Source organism: Fusarium mangiferae, assembly GCF_900044065.1.
Source record: "Fusarium mangiferae strain MRC7560 genome assembly, contig: FMAN_scaffold010, whole genome shotgun sequence".
NCBI lineage: Eukaryota > Fungi > Ascomycota > Sordariomycetes > Hypocreales > Nectriaceae > Fusarium > Fusarium mangiferae.
Window position 1 is genome coordinate 961793 of NW_024573930.1, and position 16611 is coordinate 978403.

The 16611-nt window shown below is 50.8% G+C and overlaps 5 protein-coding genes across 5 annotated transcripts; 3 read left to right on the top strand and 2 right to left on the bottom strand.

Annotated features, from left to right (window-relative positions):
• Positions 1 to 1366: 1366 nt before the first annotated feature.
• FMAN_02415 (uncharacterized protein) lies at positions 1367 to 3964 on the top strand (the record flags this gene model as incomplete). The annotated part of the gene is made up of 2 exons (XM_041819973.1): positions 1367 to 1613; positions 1671 to 3964. The coding sequence occupies 2 exons, from the start codon at positions 1367 to 1369 to the stop codon at positions 3962 to 3964; spliced, it is 2541 nt and encodes an 846-aa protein (XP_041685899.1).
• Positions 3965 to 4744: 780 nt separating this feature from the next.
• Positions 4745 to 7245, top strand: FMAN_02416 (uncharacterized protein; the record flags this gene model as incomplete). Its single annotated transcript, XM_041819974.1, has 3 exons — positions 4745 to 5294; positions 5369 to 7145; positions 7200 to 7245. The coding sequence occupies 3 exons, from the start codon at positions 4745 to 4747 to the stop codon at positions 7243 to 7245; spliced, it is 2373 nt and encodes a 790-aa protein (XP_041685900.1).
• A 537-nt stretch (positions 7246 to 7782) lies between these two features.
• On the bottom strand, positions 7783 to 9864 carry FMAN_02417 (putative ethionine resistance protein; the record flags this gene model as incomplete). Its single annotated transcript, XM_041819975.1, has 4 exons — positions 7783 to 7870; positions 7922 to 8250; positions 8302 to 9086; positions 9144 to 9864. The coding sequence occupies 4 exons, from the start codon at positions 9862 to 9864 to the stop codon at positions 7783 to 7785; spliced, it is 1923 nt and encodes a 640-aa protein (XP_041685901.1).
• Positions 9865 to 10613: 749 nt separating this feature from the next.
• Positions 10614 to 12296, bottom strand: FMAN_02418 (uncharacterized protein; the record flags this gene model as incomplete). The annotated part of the gene is made up of 3 exons (XM_041819976.1): positions 10614 to 11035; positions 11086 to 11857; positions 11946 to 12296. The coding sequence occupies 3 exons, from the start codon at positions 12294 to 12296 to the stop codon at positions 10614 to 10616; spliced, it is 1545 nt and encodes a 514-aa protein (XP_041685902.1).
• Positions 12297 to 13414: 1118 nt separating this feature from the next.
• Positions 13415 to 15789, top strand: FMAN_02419 (uncharacterized protein; the record flags this gene model as incomplete). The annotated part of the gene is made up of 3 exons (XM_041819977.1): positions 13415 to 13602; positions 13652 to 15401; positions 15454 to 15789. The coding sequence occupies 3 exons, from the start codon at positions 13415 to 13417 to the stop codon at positions 15787 to 15789; spliced, it is 2274 nt and encodes a 757-aa protein (XP_041685903.1).
• Positions 15790 to 16611: the final 822 nt, after the last annotated feature.

Below are 16611 nucleotides of genomic sequence, written 5' to 3' on the forward strand. Positions count from 1 at the left end.
TGCCTTACTCAGGGCAGCACCCTCAAGCGTAAAAATGAATGGCAGTAACTGCACCTTGTCAAAGTTGGGTTTAGGGGCGTTACCCAAGTCCCTGGAAGGTTTTAAGAGGTTCCGTCATCAGACCAAGAGGCCCCCCCCCTGAGCCTTGTTGAGCGGGAGCAGCCAGAAAAAAAAAGATGATGATCAGTTGAAAGAGAGAGGAGAAGTGAGTTTTTGGGAAAAAGTCAATTGCGCCGTTGGAAAAACAATTCATAAAAATCAGTCCAATGAGGAAACGGTGTATCATGACACAGCACATCAATTACAACAAACTCCAACAGCCATTCTATTCCCCTCTCTTCTCCTCAGCTGTTGTCGTCTCTTCCATCCTCCTCTCACCCTCAATTTTGTCCCCCCCCCGTCCCCCTCTTGATCGAGTCTCATCTTGACCCGGGGAGGCTTGTTCAAAGGCGGATCATCCCATCCCCATTGCATCCCTCTCTCATTCTTCCCTTTCCATTTCCTTGCTTGCCCCTGCACGGATCCTTGCAACAACGCAAAAAACCGAGCAGGCCGCAGCTGAAGGTAGCCTACAGCAGCCTAGCCCCGGTCCTGTCCCAATGGCTCAGCGGCCCACGTCACCCACCCGCCCGCGCTGACAGGGCACCTCACTCTCCTCTACTCGACTCTAAAGGCCCTGTAAACTTTACAGCTAACATCGTGATTCCAGGGGACCACTTGTCCCATTTCAGTGCCTTCTGGTTCTGCTGCTGGAGGCGCTACTGCTGCAAACGCTAGCAATAGTTCAGCCAGTCCAAGCCCAAGCCCAAGTCCAAGTCCAAGTTCAAGTCAGTGCCCGAGCACCAGCACAAGCACCCACCAGGACCAGCGCGGACACTACTTTCGATCCCACCTTCATCAACACGCCAGCTCGGCTTCGGCGCAGTCTCATTCTCATCCTCACTCTCATTCTCACTCCCATTCTCACGCTTCCGTTGTCGCCGCTTACAATTCGGCCCTCAAGAGACCCATCGTCACTGTTCACCCTCTCTCCGACTCCAATTCTGTCTCCTCCGTCTCCTCTTCCTCGACTATAGCATCATCTACACCAACATCATCATACGGCTCGCCCACTACCACCGCAACAACAACCCCGGTCTCGTCTCCTGCCTCGTCTGTCGCATCCCCAACTCCAAGGTCGACATCAACATTCGCTACTCCCGTATCTGTACCGACCAAACCCCCCAAGAGATCCGTCCACTTCCGCTCTGGCACGACAATCATCTCTAGCAGTAACAATAACAGCAGCGCGCCCTGTATTCCCGTCCTCTCTGTCGTGCCTCCGCCTGGCCAAGACGGCGGCGACGGAGAGGCAAGACGGCCCGCCATGCAGCGAGTTTCTTCCTTTCTCCCCTCGTGGGACAAGAGGTCGTCGGGGGGTTCTAGAGCTGGCCTCTTTGGCTGGTCCTCCAACCGTTCCAGCACCTCCATATCCGTCGCAAACTCCAATGCATTGTCCAGGTTAAATACTGCGGCCGCTAATGCCAGTGGCCGAGTACAACGGGAGGCTTTCTGGCCTGCCACTCTGGACCTCGAATGCGAAAAGGCTGCCCGCATCCTCAAGTCTTTCTGCAGTATGCTTGTCTCAGTCCTCTTGTCAGCCTCACTTTTTTGCTAACATGATTACACAGCGGATGGATATCTCGTGCCATTGGAGGAAGAAGAAGACGCACAATTGACGACAAGCGAACCGCGCTCCCCAAAACGAGTCACCAAGAAGATCCCCAAGCGCATCATCCAGAACGCAGCCGGAATCGCCATCTTTACCTGCATGCGCAGCGGTCTGTACATGACAGGCTCCGGCGGCTCCGGCATTCTCATAGCACGAAAGTCAGATGGTACCTGGTCACCCCCATCAGGAATCATGTTACATACACCCACCCTCAGCTTTATTATCGGCGTCGATGTTTACGATTGCGTTCTCGTTATTAACAACCTTGCCGCCCTCGAATCAATCACAAAGCCTCGTGTCACCCTAGGAGAAGACGTCGGACTAACTAGTGGCCCCCTGGTATCGCTTGACTCAGATGAGTCGCACATAAAATGGAAGGACCTAGGAAATACCGTTTTGACATACCTAAAAGCGCGGGGTCAGAACCAGGTCGTCAACTTGAACGGGTGTATCCTGGCCGAGCGAGGGAACGAGAATGAACGATTCTATTCCAACCAAGTAACACAGATGGACATTCTAGCTGGTAACGTCTCTCGCCAAGTGGAGGAGGTTGGGCCACTCTCAGAGGTCATCAAGATGGCAGAAGGTAGGACAGACTACGATGCCTCTGTGATAAGCAAGATCGCTGCGGAATGTGCGCCAGGAGATGCCATGATCGCGACACCCAAATCGTCTACACCCGCCTCGCCTCGAACTGCCTTTGGAATTCCTAATGTCGATGATCCCGATCCTTTCGGTGTGCTGGCCCTCGAGATGGCTGGCTTGGAAATCCGAGAGGCGGGATCAAGACTGCGACCTACCAGCAGCCAATTTGACTTCAACCCCGCGCCTACGAGCCCAGCATTCTCAAAGTTCAACAGGCAAAGTATCGACACCTTTGTCTCGAGGAGTAACCGAAACAGTTACATGTCCTCACGAACGGTGAAAAGCCAAATGACGGATGCTGGAACACAGACGGACGTGGGCACAACACCCGAGACAACGCCCAGCCCAGGTCAGAGCGAAGACGGTTTTGACAGGTCTACCCGCACGCAAATTCCTGAGGTCACGGAAGAAGAGGAGGAAGTTGATTACACAAAGGTCGATCTGACCCCTATAAGACATTTGAGCGGAGCCCATACTCCCCTCAGTGCGACCAGCCACAGTAGCACAACAGCTGTGGAACAAGACACCCTCAAAGTCGAGCCCAGGGATGACACTGACAAGGCCTCGAGCAACTATGACAGCGACAGGGACGACAAGAGCAGCCGAAAGACCGACAACGAGGGTGACTCTGAAAGCGAAGTGGAGGAAGATGAGGAGGAGGAACCCGTGGTGTTCGAGGTGGCTGCTGTCCAGCCGGCCAGAACCCAGGCTGTCGCATCCCGCATGATCCACGCCAAGGGTAATATGGTTACCATTGGCAAGAGGATTCCTCCTCCACTGCCCATGAGGAGCCCTGCCAGGACCTCGCGATCCAGCAAGAGCGAGATGGGCGATGTCTCAAACCTCCGAAGCCCTTTGCGAAAGGAGGCTTTCAGCGAGGAAGATCTTGCATCTGAAGATGAGCAGACCAAGTCTGACTCTTCACCTTATCTCAAGCCACAGGAGTTCAAGGTTGAGAAGGTCAGAGTTGAGACCAAGAAGGCCGAAGAGCCCAAGATTGAGGAGCCCAAGGTTGATGAGCCAAAGGCAGAAGAACCTGAGGCTAAGGAGGCCAAGGTCGATGAGGTCAAGGCCGATGAGACCAAGGTCGAAGCGCCCAAGACTGTCGAGAACAAGGCCCAAGATGACACGTCTTCAGAATCTGAGGTCGAGTTCTTCCCAGCCGAAGAGGCAAAGACCGACATTGCCAAGACCGAGGAGCCTCAAGCCAAGCAGCCTACTACTGAGCCCGCCAGGATCGAGGAGCCAGAGGAGGAGGCTGCAACTGAATCCAAGGTTGAGACCAAGGATGCTCAGACATCACCTTCGCCCCCCCAGACTGAGCGGCCCGAAAGCCCTGTGACACCCGAGAAGAAGCACACATCATCTATCTACACTGGCGTTACTGATGACCGATGGAGTGTTGATGGTTCCACACTTACAACACCTACATCTGACCGACCTTTCTCAGTCATTGACGATGTGACTGAAGATGTGACGCCACGGAAGCCATCAAAAGAGGTCGAAGCAACTAAGGAGGCTGAGCCAACTGAGCTGAACGAAAAACACGACGACTTGAAGAAGATTACATCGAATGAGACAACTCCCAACACGATCACGGTTGTATAATTGAGGACGACGATGGTTTTACATCAGTAGATGGGATATGGCGCACGACCTGCACTTTTCATGGGTAATTACCGGGACGGCTTTTTTGAGAGAAGTTTCTTTTTTGCGCATTCTTGTCAATACTTTGGTGAAAATGTACGTTATTATGGGATCTTTGTGTGTTCAGGGGTCTTATTTGTGACCCCTGATGGCGTTTGTTGGGTTGGTCATGACATAACCACTTTGTCAGTTCTCTCGAGCAGCGCACAGCTTATACCAGCTCGAGAAGCAGACTGATGAGAAGAGGAATGGGTATTGGTCGATGTACTGGATGTGTCATGGGATGGGAAGGATGAGACGAGACGAGATGAGACGAGTAAGACTTGAACATATGGATAAAAAGGAAAGGATCCTTGAAGAACGCAAGTGATCCGTGTACCTGGAGTTAGTTGTGGTTTCTTGGAGGCCTGGCCTGGTATAGTCTAGAGGTCAGACTATGATAAAGTATTATTCCTAATGCCATTGAATAGATACAGTATGAACTGACTTGATTGTTTCCTATGCTTGATTGTGAATGAATAAGGTGTTTGAGGTGAATAGTCTGTATTCTTTGGCTGGCACTGCACTGCACAGGCAGAATCGATAGTGACAGCAACAATAGCTCAATTGTTGATCCACGCTACGTTCAAGTATTCAAAGGTATATCAGAGATAGGAATCTACAACTCACCAAGTTTGAGTCTCATTTTGGCTTCTTGATACTATTTAGAGCACGTTCTGAGCAAGTTTTGAGTCTGTCATGATGGCCTATAGAACTCCAACCAAACAGCGAGACAAGGGTGGTCACGTGCACCACAGCGCTCAAGATGCTGCGACACCAGCCACACTCACGCCTGTCGCGTCCTCGTCCCGGTACCAGCTCCGGGCGCGCAAACCTCGAGAAGCCTCGCCAACACCAACACCAACGCGACGAAACAACGGCTCGGTAACGCCATCGCCACAGAAATACCACAACCACTATAACTCCCAGCACAACAGCCTCGATCTCGGTGCAAGTGCAAGTGCAAGTGCAAGTGCGAGAAAGCGGAATCGCACAATGTCAAGCACGGCCGGCAAATGGCGCGAGGAGCAGGTCCTCATCATCTGCCCTGGCAGCAGAACCACCATGGCTCAGCTGGGTTGCAGTGAATTGACTCCTCCTGCTCGGCGCATGCCTACCAGGATGTTCAAGGAGGGCGATCAGTGGGCGCCCTATCACAAGACGAAGCGCACGACTATTGTGAATGGTGTTGAGGAGGAGGAATGGCTGGAGGATGTTGACGAAGACGAGGGAGCTGTATACCCCATTGAAGGTATGTGTATACAGCCGTTGAAAGCCGTGGTAAAGAATAACAAGGGACTTGATGCTAATTGCGCATCTTTGTAGCTGGTCGCATCGTCAACATGAGCGCACTCCTCGCTTTCCTCGATCATGTCCACGGCTTGCTCACAACCACATATCACAACACTCCCATCATGCTCATGGCCTCACCACAATGGACACGACCCGACTGCGAGACAATTGCTCGATACGTCTTCGAGAACACGAGAACACCTGCGCTATGCATAATCCACAGCGGAATCGCTACGCAGTATGGCCTGAAGTGGCCCAACCTGACTGTGGTGGATATTGGCTACCAGAAGGTCGACGTTACGGCGATTCACGATGGACGAGTTGTAAACCACATGGATGTCAGCGCATCTGATGCCGATGGTGAAATTAGCGGAGGCGAGGTTTTCACAAAGAGCTTGCTCAAGTTGCTAGAAAACAAGGGCTTCAACCATGATATGGCAGAGCAGCTGAAGAAGAGCAACATTTGCGAAGTCCTCCCATATGTCGCCACCGAGGAGAAATTGATGGAACTTCCCACGGAGAACACTGCAGGCGCAACAGGTGGTCTACCAGCTTCTGCCGTTGCAGAGGCTGCCACAAAAGCCCCCGAAGCGCCGAAACCCACAGACAATGGAGATGCTGATGAGGCCAATGGCAACCCAGAGGACGATGGAGTTCTAGACGTCGCAGCCATCGTTACAAGCGGGCAGACAAAGGAATTCCTCGCCAAAAAGGAGAAGGAGAAAGAAAAGGGCAAGGGAGGTCGAAAGAAGGGCGAAAAGGACGCTGAGGGCGCCGCCAAGGCTGCGCGTCTACCCAACTCCAAGAGGACTCACAATACCTTCTTCTACGAGGAAATCATTCAGGAAGAGGTTCCTCAACCATCCAAGGAGAAGGAGATTGCAGAGACCGCTGCGGCCACTGCCAATGGTAACGGCACAACAGAACCTCCCAAGCCCGAGGGCGAGACCAACGGAGCTCAACCTCAAGGCGACAACACCGCTGCGCCTGCGCCTGCGACAGAGACACCTGCGACAGAGACACCTGCGACAGAAGCGCCTAAGCCAGAACAAACCCAAGAGCCAACGCAGCCGATAGAACCCAAGCCTGAAGCTGAGCCAAAGCCCGACGCTCAACCCACCACCGAGACTACCGAGAAGCGACCAAAGCGCATTCGTCGAGATGTCGAGGTCGGTCTTGAGCGCTTCACCTTCGCTCAACGTCGCGAGATCGATCGCATTGTCAACGCCATCTATCGCACCGTCCAGGGCATCGATGACATGTACATGCGACCTCCATGCTGGGACAACCTCGTCTTTGTTGGCAACGGTGCTCGTCTCCGCGGCCTTCGCGAGAACATTCTCCAGACTCTCAACGCCCGCCATCTCGTCTCCCCATCCACCGCCACAATGTTCACCTCAGAGCTGCCATCTAATATGGCCACGCCCACCGGAACTGGCGCTCAAACCCCCACTGGCTCCTTCACAGGCGCACCGCACCAGCTCTCCTCAAGCGGCGTGAATCCCCTCCTCCAGGCCGCTACCACGGCTGCGGCTGCTGGCACCGCTAATAACATGGTCGGCACGCCGCAGCCAGCTTCTGAGGCTGGAGGACCTACGACGACTCACCACTTCCACAGCCAGACTCCCACGAGCATCAAGACGGCTACTCTGCCGAACTACTTGAGCGAGTGGACAAAGAATGGCTTCGAGGAGTCTATGTTCCTCGGTGCTCAGGTCGCTGCTCGTATTGCGTTTTGCCTACACTCCAACATGGATGCCCAGACCATTGAGGCCCAAAGGCTCATGAGTCTGAGCAGAGTTGATTACAAGTAAGTTCCCCACCATCTACAACCTCTCTAAGAATTTCACTAACCGTGTCAAAGCGAGCTTGGTCCCAAGGGTATTCGAACACATTCTATGTTGGGCTGAAATCGCACAATAAGCCGATAATTTTATGTCATTACATGGGTTTCTCGTTCACATAGTCTCAGCATAGACTGTCAAATCGTGGACTTGGAAGAGGAGTTATTAAAGGGGTCAGCGAAATGGTAAAAGGCAGACGTAAAATGAGTCAAGACTTGAAGACGAGCCGAGGGGAGCGGGTATAGCAGGCAGAACAGAAATGAGATAATACCATAGATTCGGACATGCCTTGTATGATTATTCACAATCAGTTGCTCAATTAAAAGCTTTCCATGAATCGAACTAGCGACAATTGAGTACACCAGGCACGGATATATTCAGCTCTGACCAAAACATCACATCAATATTTCATTGCTCGCGACGGTTCCAACTAAAGCATTATCACGACCCTCATATAGCCGTCAGCATTCGTCGTCAACTGTTCCTCCTCTTCCTGTCACCACAAGTCATAACCACTGCATAATTCCACAGGACTTGCTCTGACTCCAAAAATGCAAGATGATCCAAGATCAATAAGAAATAGGCTATCAAGAACATACGCCACTAACCAGCAGCGTTTCGAAGGGCGGCTTCCTCGGCAGCCTTGTGCCAGTCGGTTCGGAGTAGATAGATATACTCAATCGATGCGACACTTTCATTCAGTTAGAAACATTGCTTGGAGTACGAGGATAATTCAACTTACGACATAGTTCCAACTGTGACACCGAGCCACAGACCGCTCAGCTTCCAATCGAGGCCAAAGGCCAGGGCCAGCGAGCACGGGAGAGAGAGGGCGTAGTATGCGATGATGTTGGCAGGGCCGCCAATCGACTGCTTTCCAATACCTCGAAGCAGTCCATGAGCACCTGCTGCAAGACCATCAAAGACTTGCATAACCGACACGATCGGCATGACTGCCGCAACAAGATCAATTACATCGTCGTCCTTGGTGAACAACAGCGGTAGCTGATAGCGCAAGGTTGTGTAAAGAGTCAGGTTGAACATTCCGATAATACAAGCAGCAACAAAAGCCTGAACCTCATTAGCCGGACATTATCAACATTGGTTTAACCATAGACTTACCACGACACCAGTCATCTTTGCAGGTTCAACAAGACCAGCACCAATCAAGTTGGCAATACGAGTTGAGGCAGCAATCGACATAGGGAATGGGATCTCGTATGAAAGTGTTGTGATGGTTGTCACCACACTCTGAGCAGCAAGATACTCGGGTCCAAATCGGCTCGAGAGGAGCGTGAGGATCTCGAATGCCAGCCACTCTGCCTCGACCATGATCATACCGGGCAGAGCAAGTCGAATCATGATCCACCAGTTGCTGAGAGCCCGTCGGCTAAAGCCACCCCAACATTGTCGTCCATCCACGAAGCGGACATACAAGAAGAGGAATATGGGGAGAAGGTTATTACTGATGGCCACAGCTGTAGGAGCTCCAATGAAACCCCACTGCAATTTCCAAACCAAGAGCCAGCTGAGGAAGACGTTGAAGGGCGCAACAATCAGGAGAACATATGTCGTAGCGCGGAAGAGACCTTGAGCTTGAGTAAATCGCTTACCACCCTCGAACAGGATGAATCCCGGAATACTGAAGATCATGACCCTGAGGTACATACCAGCAAGCTTTGCTGATTCGGGTTCTGGCACAATGGCTCTGATGATACCTTCGGAAAAATACCACAGAACAGCGACAGGGAAACCGAGCACGAACAAGAAACATGTCATTCGCTGAAACTGAAGCCCAACAAGGTGCTTATGGCCAGATCCATATGCTTGCGCGCATAGAGTGTCGAGAGATGTAGCAAGGCCCTGAAAAGGTGCCAGACAAGTAATAGCGGCGGTCATATTGGCCACTGATCAAGTTAGTCTCGATTCGCAGTTGTTTCGTGAATATCCAGCTTCAGACTTACATGAAACAGCACCAAGTTCAAGCTTGCCAATTCGGCCAACAGCAAAGATACTGGTGACATTAATGGAGTATTGCAACAAGAAGGTGACGATGAGTGGTGCGGAATAGGTCATGATGGTCTTGGCCTCTCGCTGCCAAGTGGTCTTGATTCGATGCTCAGCAACAGCGTGCTCCCACGTATCGTTGAGGTGCTCGGGGTAAACACCGCCATCACGGGGACCCAAGAGAGGATCTGTTTCGCTAGGAGGCTGCACAGTTACAGCAGGCGTTTCCTCTTCATCCCGCGCAATCTTTGTACTAAAAAGACGGCGATAGATGCGAGTAAAAAGCCCATGCTCCTGTCGATATCCGTGCTTGGGAGGAAGAACATGGTTATCTCGTAGTAAGCTACGCTCAGCATTACGAGACTGCTTCCTCTCTAGAGCTGTCAGGCCTGGCTCATCATACGTCTGAGGGTTCATAATTGGTCGTGAGCCTCCGAAAGCAACACCACTGGGTCGACGATACATGATAGGGTCTCCTTGGAGGTCTGACACAGAGACATCGTCGTCAATCGCATTGTCTTCGAACTCGTCATCCGAGCATGCCGCAAGATCTGCAGCCAGAGCAGCCTCAGCTAGAGGCGAGCCCACACGCCATGAAGATGATAGCGCTGGATGTGCGCCAGCACCACGAGGAGTGCCATAGGGCGAGACTCCAGCTCCTCGTCCTATTGGATCCATGTCAACTCACAGTCGCCTCAGCTGGAATCTTTTCTTTGAGGCAGATGAAAATTCAGACGACAATTCTGCAAGGATCACACGAAAGAGACTTCGTCAGAGTGCAACAAGGGACGCCACTGAGTCAAATGGTGGAGTAGGAAAAAGGTGAGTGATACAAGGTAGACAATGTGAGTTCAATTGTGCTGTCAACCCAATGCATTGAGATCAATGCGCAGATGGCAATCGTGAAGAGAGAGAAAGAGGAACAGAGAGGAACGAGACTAGATAAGAATATGAGGAGGCTGTATAGATATGTCGTTGTAGTCAAATCACTAGGCCCGATTGAAAAGAGGCAATAAAGCCGATTTTGCTGTTAGTCTGACTTTGCCATTCGAGCTAGCGTTAACTCTGACCCGCCTCGCCACAGCAAAGGGCGCCATTGAATTGCCGTGAAGGCGGCTGACCCTGAGTTGGTGGAGTCTTACCACTTCTGGTCAAAGACACGCATCTTTCGATTCGCAATGTCGTGATAGGCGAATTGTATCTCAGCCTCTCTCTGACATGATGCGGGGGTGGATCGTCAAGAAGGGTCGTGGTTCGTGATGCCCAGATCTGGGATCATGGCTAACGGCGTATCCCGAGCTTGCATGGGTGAGGCTTTGAGTTATAGTTCGTCCCGTTGCAGATATCTCGTCTAAGTCGATTGGCCCAAATCCTCGGCCAAGCCTATCGGCAGCCTTATCATGACTCCAATATCATGAACTCCATCATTAAATCCAAGTCCGACCCGCCCAGTCAGGCTCTGTATGGGACATTGACGCAACCCATGGTATCTCCTCGCTTGCGTAACGTTGTAGTGGAGTGTTGTACGGCATTCGCAACCCAACTATTGATTTGCATCCATCCTTCTCGCCTGTACTATGTGTATATTCCGGCATGTCGGTCTTGAAAGTGCCCATCATGATTGAGTCTCGTTCTATCAATTCTGGCCATACCAAGACACCAATCTCCCATGATGCAATACGAATTTCGCCTGTTGGTCTGGCTGCTTCACCCCAAGCTTGTTTTGAAATATTAGCTGACGTCAAAAGACCCCAGTCTATAGACGATTTGTTTGACCGAATGTACGTCTTGATATGCGGTGCTGCCCTTTTGCGACCACTATCTCGAATTGTGGTGTCTTCGGGAAGTTCTGTGAATCGTTAGGCAAAAACCCAAGGACTACGCAGAGGTTAGACTCACTAGCACCGCGGGGTGAGTCATTGGCCCAATGATGGAAAATTGGGCGAAGGTACTCCAACTGTTTTGCCTGCTGTGATGACTGAATCTTGGTATGTATGGACCCCCCGGACGGATATCCGTCCAAGGACCGCCGAATCTCGTCAGCTGTAGGAAAGACAACATGAAACCTGGGCTGGCCAAGGCCTGGGTTTTTAGAACGAGTCAACGGCTCAAAAAGAGTCTTTTGTAACCAGTCATCCTTTGCACCCAGCGTAGCAATAGAAGAAACTTGTACAACAATATCTGAGTCACCCTGATCTTGGCATGGCACATGTTGCAGACACCTTTTCAGAGCCGCCCAGCCCCAGGAAGTTTCTGACATATCCCGGGAGTCGTGCTTTCCCGGTACACTCGCAATCAATGCAGCTTTGATACTTGAGAAGTCATAATGCGTAAGCTTATCGGTTAGTGGTTTGCAGACGATCCTACGACTGTCATAGGCCTTTAAGTAGTTGAGAAGATCGATTTTGAAGCGTTGTCCGCTTCCAACAGAATGATCCTCCGGTGAAGCTTGAATGCTTTGTGTGCCCGACAGTTTGGGAAGTAAGGGTGATTTCCATACGCCGTTGGTCATGTTGGTCCAGTCTTTCGGAATCATGTTGGCAGTATGGATGATGACTTGAGCAGTGTCATCATGTCTGAACAGAATCATCATTTTCGAATGATGTGTTCCGAACATTTCTGGCATAGGAGCAATATGGATCTTGACGTTTTCAAACTCCGAGGCTGCGGTCTGTAAAGAGTTAGGGCGTGAAGGCATACTGCTCTAGCTTTTGAATAGAATCTTCAGTTTCATGGCCCGACCACATTCTACAACTTACCTCCAGCGCTATCCTATTCATATCTTCACGCTTCCAGAAGCCGTGCACTAGGTGCACCTTGACGAGGTGGCGTGTGTCGGGATCGAAAGAGTCCATGAGAAACGGGATATCGTGTAGGAAATTGAACTCCCAACACTCTGAAATGAGAGGATCGCTGAGCAGGTCCTTCAGAGTCACAGCATCTTGGTTGTCACCCTCTGGGAGATCACGGATCCAGGTCAATTGCCATGGGGACTTCACGACGGTTGGTTTCCTGTCCCTCTTTTTAGGGGGGGTTACAGAACGCTGTAGTGACTCCGGTGTTTGAGCATCAGGCTCATCCATTCGCTGGCGTTTGACCGGACGATTCATTGCGGTACTTTGGTGGTAGGGCTTTGCTGAAAGAACCTGTAGATGTTGGCTGGCTGGAGGAAGACCTTGGCATAAGGGCGTGAGATTGATTTGCGGGTAGTTTTTTGATATGATGCGCCAACAAGGACTAGTTGAGAAGTTCGAGATCAGTCGAGGAGGTGTTTGTGAAGCAATCGTCATGTATGTACGAGGTCGGGAAATAAATTGATCTGTGTATCTCGGAGAAATCTCTTGCACGTGAAACAGACCTTAATGTGACGATTCGAGGTTTTTTTCGATACCGAAGATTGAGTTGGGAAGAGAAGAAGTTGAGATTCAGTTTGATTGCTCTGATGGATGTAGTTCCATTGGCGTCTGACCTGTCTAGGCTTCTTCCTTCCTTGTCGTTGATCAGAGTGAGTGGGATGGACACCTTATGCTCTTGGCAGTCAGCGCCAATCACTCACTGAAAAGGTTGGAGAGATAGTGAACGGGGTACCTATATATTGTTCCGCTGAGCAATGTGCACCTCGGGCTGTTTGTGGTCTGTCAAATACTGCCCTTGGTGAATTTAAAGTGCAATAACTACCAGTTATCATAGACATATTCTCCATCATCTCTAAACTCACCTGTAACAAAAAACACCCCAAACCAAACAAAGGCAAGTGTCCCAATTTAGAGTGGAGTGGCTGAGCAAGGGCCCTCCCTCTAACTACTAAGCTATCCCTGTGGCGTGGCGTCGAATTCCCATACGGAACGTGTTCTCGAATCGAATGCGCCTCCTGAATAGCGACTCTTTTGTCCTCCTTTATCATCTATCCTCTTCCTATCTTGTCTATTCTCATTTTTTGCCCCTCATCAGCATCATCTCCATTCGCGCCTGGGGAGCGCGATTGTGTGATTGATTTTCTGGCCATTTCCTTGTTCTTCTTTTCCGTATCGCACACCTTCAGCTTCTCAGCCTCACCCCATATGATCGCCAGTCGCTAATTGCTCGCTCTACTGCCTAATCTGGTTCGACCTTGCTTCTCTGATACGGTTACGGCCTCGATATATACTTGGATCGTTTGCGACGTGCACTCTCTGCAATATAAGCCCAAGTTACCATACGCATAATACCTTGGCGCCCCTAGCCCAACATGCGCTTCTCGCCCCTTGCGATCCTCGCTGGGCTGTCAGCTGTAGCTCTGGCTGAAGAGGAGAGGAACCCAGTGACCGACCCTACGACTTTTAACGGAAAATCAGTACCGCCATTCAAGGAGCTGACACCATCAAACTGGGAGGAGGAAACAAAGAAGAATAAGTTCTGGATGGTAAAGCATTACAGGTATGTTTAGTTGGGTAAGAGTGTAACCCATATGCTTATGCGTTGTCAGTCCGTACTGTAAGCACTGCACGAGATTCGCTCCAACATTCCAGACACTCTACGAATTTTACTACACCTCGAAGCCCCCGACCGAAAACCCCGACGACACTTTCACAAAGTACTACGATTTCGCATTCGGCACTGTCAATTGTGTTGCCTACTATGATTTCTGCATGGACCACAACATTCAGTCATACCCGACGACGATTCTTTACGAAGATGGAAAGGTGTTCGACACGCTGCGAGGAATAAAGAACATGACAGCGCTGACCACCTCGGTCGAGAATGCACTCTCCAAAACACATCCAGGACGTCCTGCACTCGTGGAATTGCCCCAGCCTGGTGATACTGTGTACCCTGCGCCCAAGGCTGAGGAACCAGCCGCCGAGAAGAAGGTCGAGGGAGCTCAGGGAGATGCTAAGGCTCCTGTGGAAAAGCCCGCCGTTAATGCCGAGAAGCCACTTGACGCCGTTGCTGAAAAGCCGGTTGAGGAGCCAGCTGGTAAAAATGCGGGCAAGTCTCTGGACGACATTACAGAATTGCCCAAGGATGCAGAGAAATCTGACAAAACCGAATCAACCGAGAAGAAGCCTGAGGAATCTGCTGCTGCTAAGGACGAAAACAAGAACACGTTTGGCGCTGATTGGAAGGTCCCCACCACAGGCCAGATGCTGAAGAAGACCAAACCCAAGGATACCACTCCCAAGTACAATTTGGAGGGCACAAGTGTACCTCTGACTCCTGAAAACTTCGACAAGTTGGTCACAAGCTCGAAGGATCCCTGGTTCATCAAGTTCTATGCGCCTTGGTGCTCTCACTGCAAGGCTATGGCCCCTACATGGCAGCAGTTAGCAAAGAACATGCAAGGAAAGCTCAACATTGGCGAGGTCAACTGTGAGGCCGATCACAAGCTTTGCACACAGATGGGCGTCAAGGCATTCCCTACCATCTATTTTGTCACAGGCACCGAAAAGGCTGAATACAAGGGTCTCCGCGGAGTTGGTGATTTCGTTGCATACGCCGAGGGTGCTCTTGAGGTTGCTGGTGGGGTTACTGATGTTGATGCCGAGAGCTTTAAGGAGCTCGAGAAGACCGAGGAGGTTCTGTTTGTCTACTTCTATGACCATGCAACTACTACCGAGGACTTCAAGGCACTGGACGCCCTCCCGCTCAACCTCATTGGACGTGGCAAGATTGTAAAGACAAGTGACACTGAGCTTTGCTCTCGGTTCAAGATCACAACTTGGCCCAGACTTCTGGTTTCGCGGGAGGGGCGTGCCACTTACTACACCCCTATCACTCCTGATGAGATGAGGGATGTAGATTCCCTCGTCTCCTGGATGAAGTCTACTTGGCTCCCGCTTGTCCCTGAGATGACTGCCATCAACGCCAAGCAGATCATGAGCCACAAGCTGGTTGTGCTTGCGATTCTGAACCGCAATGACGAGGACCGTCTACAAATCTCCATCTCAGAACTCAAGAACGCGGCCAACGAGTGGGTTGACCGCCAGATGCAGGAATTCCAGCTGGAGCGTAAGAAGCTCCGAGATGCTAAGCAGATGAGAATCGAGGAGGCTCAGAGCCGTGACGATCAGCGTGCCCTTCGTAATGCCAAGGCCATCAAGATCGATATGGACTCTACCCGTCGTAAGGAGGTCGGCTTCGCTTGGGTTGATGGTATTTTCTGGCAGCGGTGGATTGCCACAACCTACAACATCGACGTTCGAGATGGTGAGCGCATCATCATCAACGAGGAAGATGTTAGATTTCTAAGTACCCCTTGTGCGATTGACTATACTAACAAATTGACAGCGACATCAATTCTGGGACACTACCCCTACCGGTAACCAGATCATGGTTAGCCATACCTCTATCATGGACACTCTTGACAAGATCGTCTATGGCCCCAACCCAATCTCGCCCAAGTACACTATCGGTACTTTGGCCAAGTTCTTCTTCGACATCAAGATGAACTTTGTCGACCACCCATTCCTGTCAATGGGATTTGTCATTGCCGTTGGCTTTGGTCTCTACTCGTGGATCCGCAACCGTACCAGACGGTCTCGCGGCACTTTCTTCCGTATGGACGACTCGCTTGGTCTCAAGGATGGTCTCCTAGGACAGAACGGTAACGACAAGTCTGACTAGACTTACAGGCTGTGAAACCAGTGCTGTTGAGCGGAAAGGGGAGAAGGGAAAATTGGACTGATACTTGCCAATGCGAATCGACAGGGGTTATTGGAATGGGTTCACAACAGGACTTGCTATAGTCAGTCATGTGTTGGTAAATTGCGGAGTTTTGGGTCTGATGTCTATTTATTTAGATTGCGTGTCACTGTATACTGATTGAACTGATGCGGGAATACCACGCTTGCGTACATATATCACGGTCCGTCCTACCTTTGATCAAACTGTGCCTACGTGCTTGAAACGTGCCAATGTAGGTGCCCCTTATTTTCACTATTTTCTCTTGCTTCTTGTCTCATCATCTATACTCGACTCTTATAAGACACTTTACACTATGGTTGTACGACCTAAAACATTAGTCGATGTCAAAGCATGGCGCTGTGTCTCTTGGAGAGTATTTCAACTACTATCACACGGGTCTTAGTGCCAGCTTCTAGAAGGACCAGTCTAGGGGAGGGAGGAAAGCCCAGGACCTTGACCCTAAATAATGAGAATATTTGGGCAATTTGGTCTAAGTTCAGGGGACTCTTTGCTAAGTTTATTTTAGCATCTTCTTTTCAAGTCTTAGGTTTCCTTGCTTCATGAGGCCTGGTATGGTCTATACCTGCTTTCAGCTTATCAAAATGGAATTCAGATGGCTGTCTGGACACTATCAGCACCAACAGCCATAGCTATCGTTGCCCTTAGAGCTATCAAGCGCATTGGCAAGGATGGTCGGGCAACTGGTGTTCGGATCCTGAAAGCTGAATCCGTTCTATAATACACACGCATGGCAATTGACGT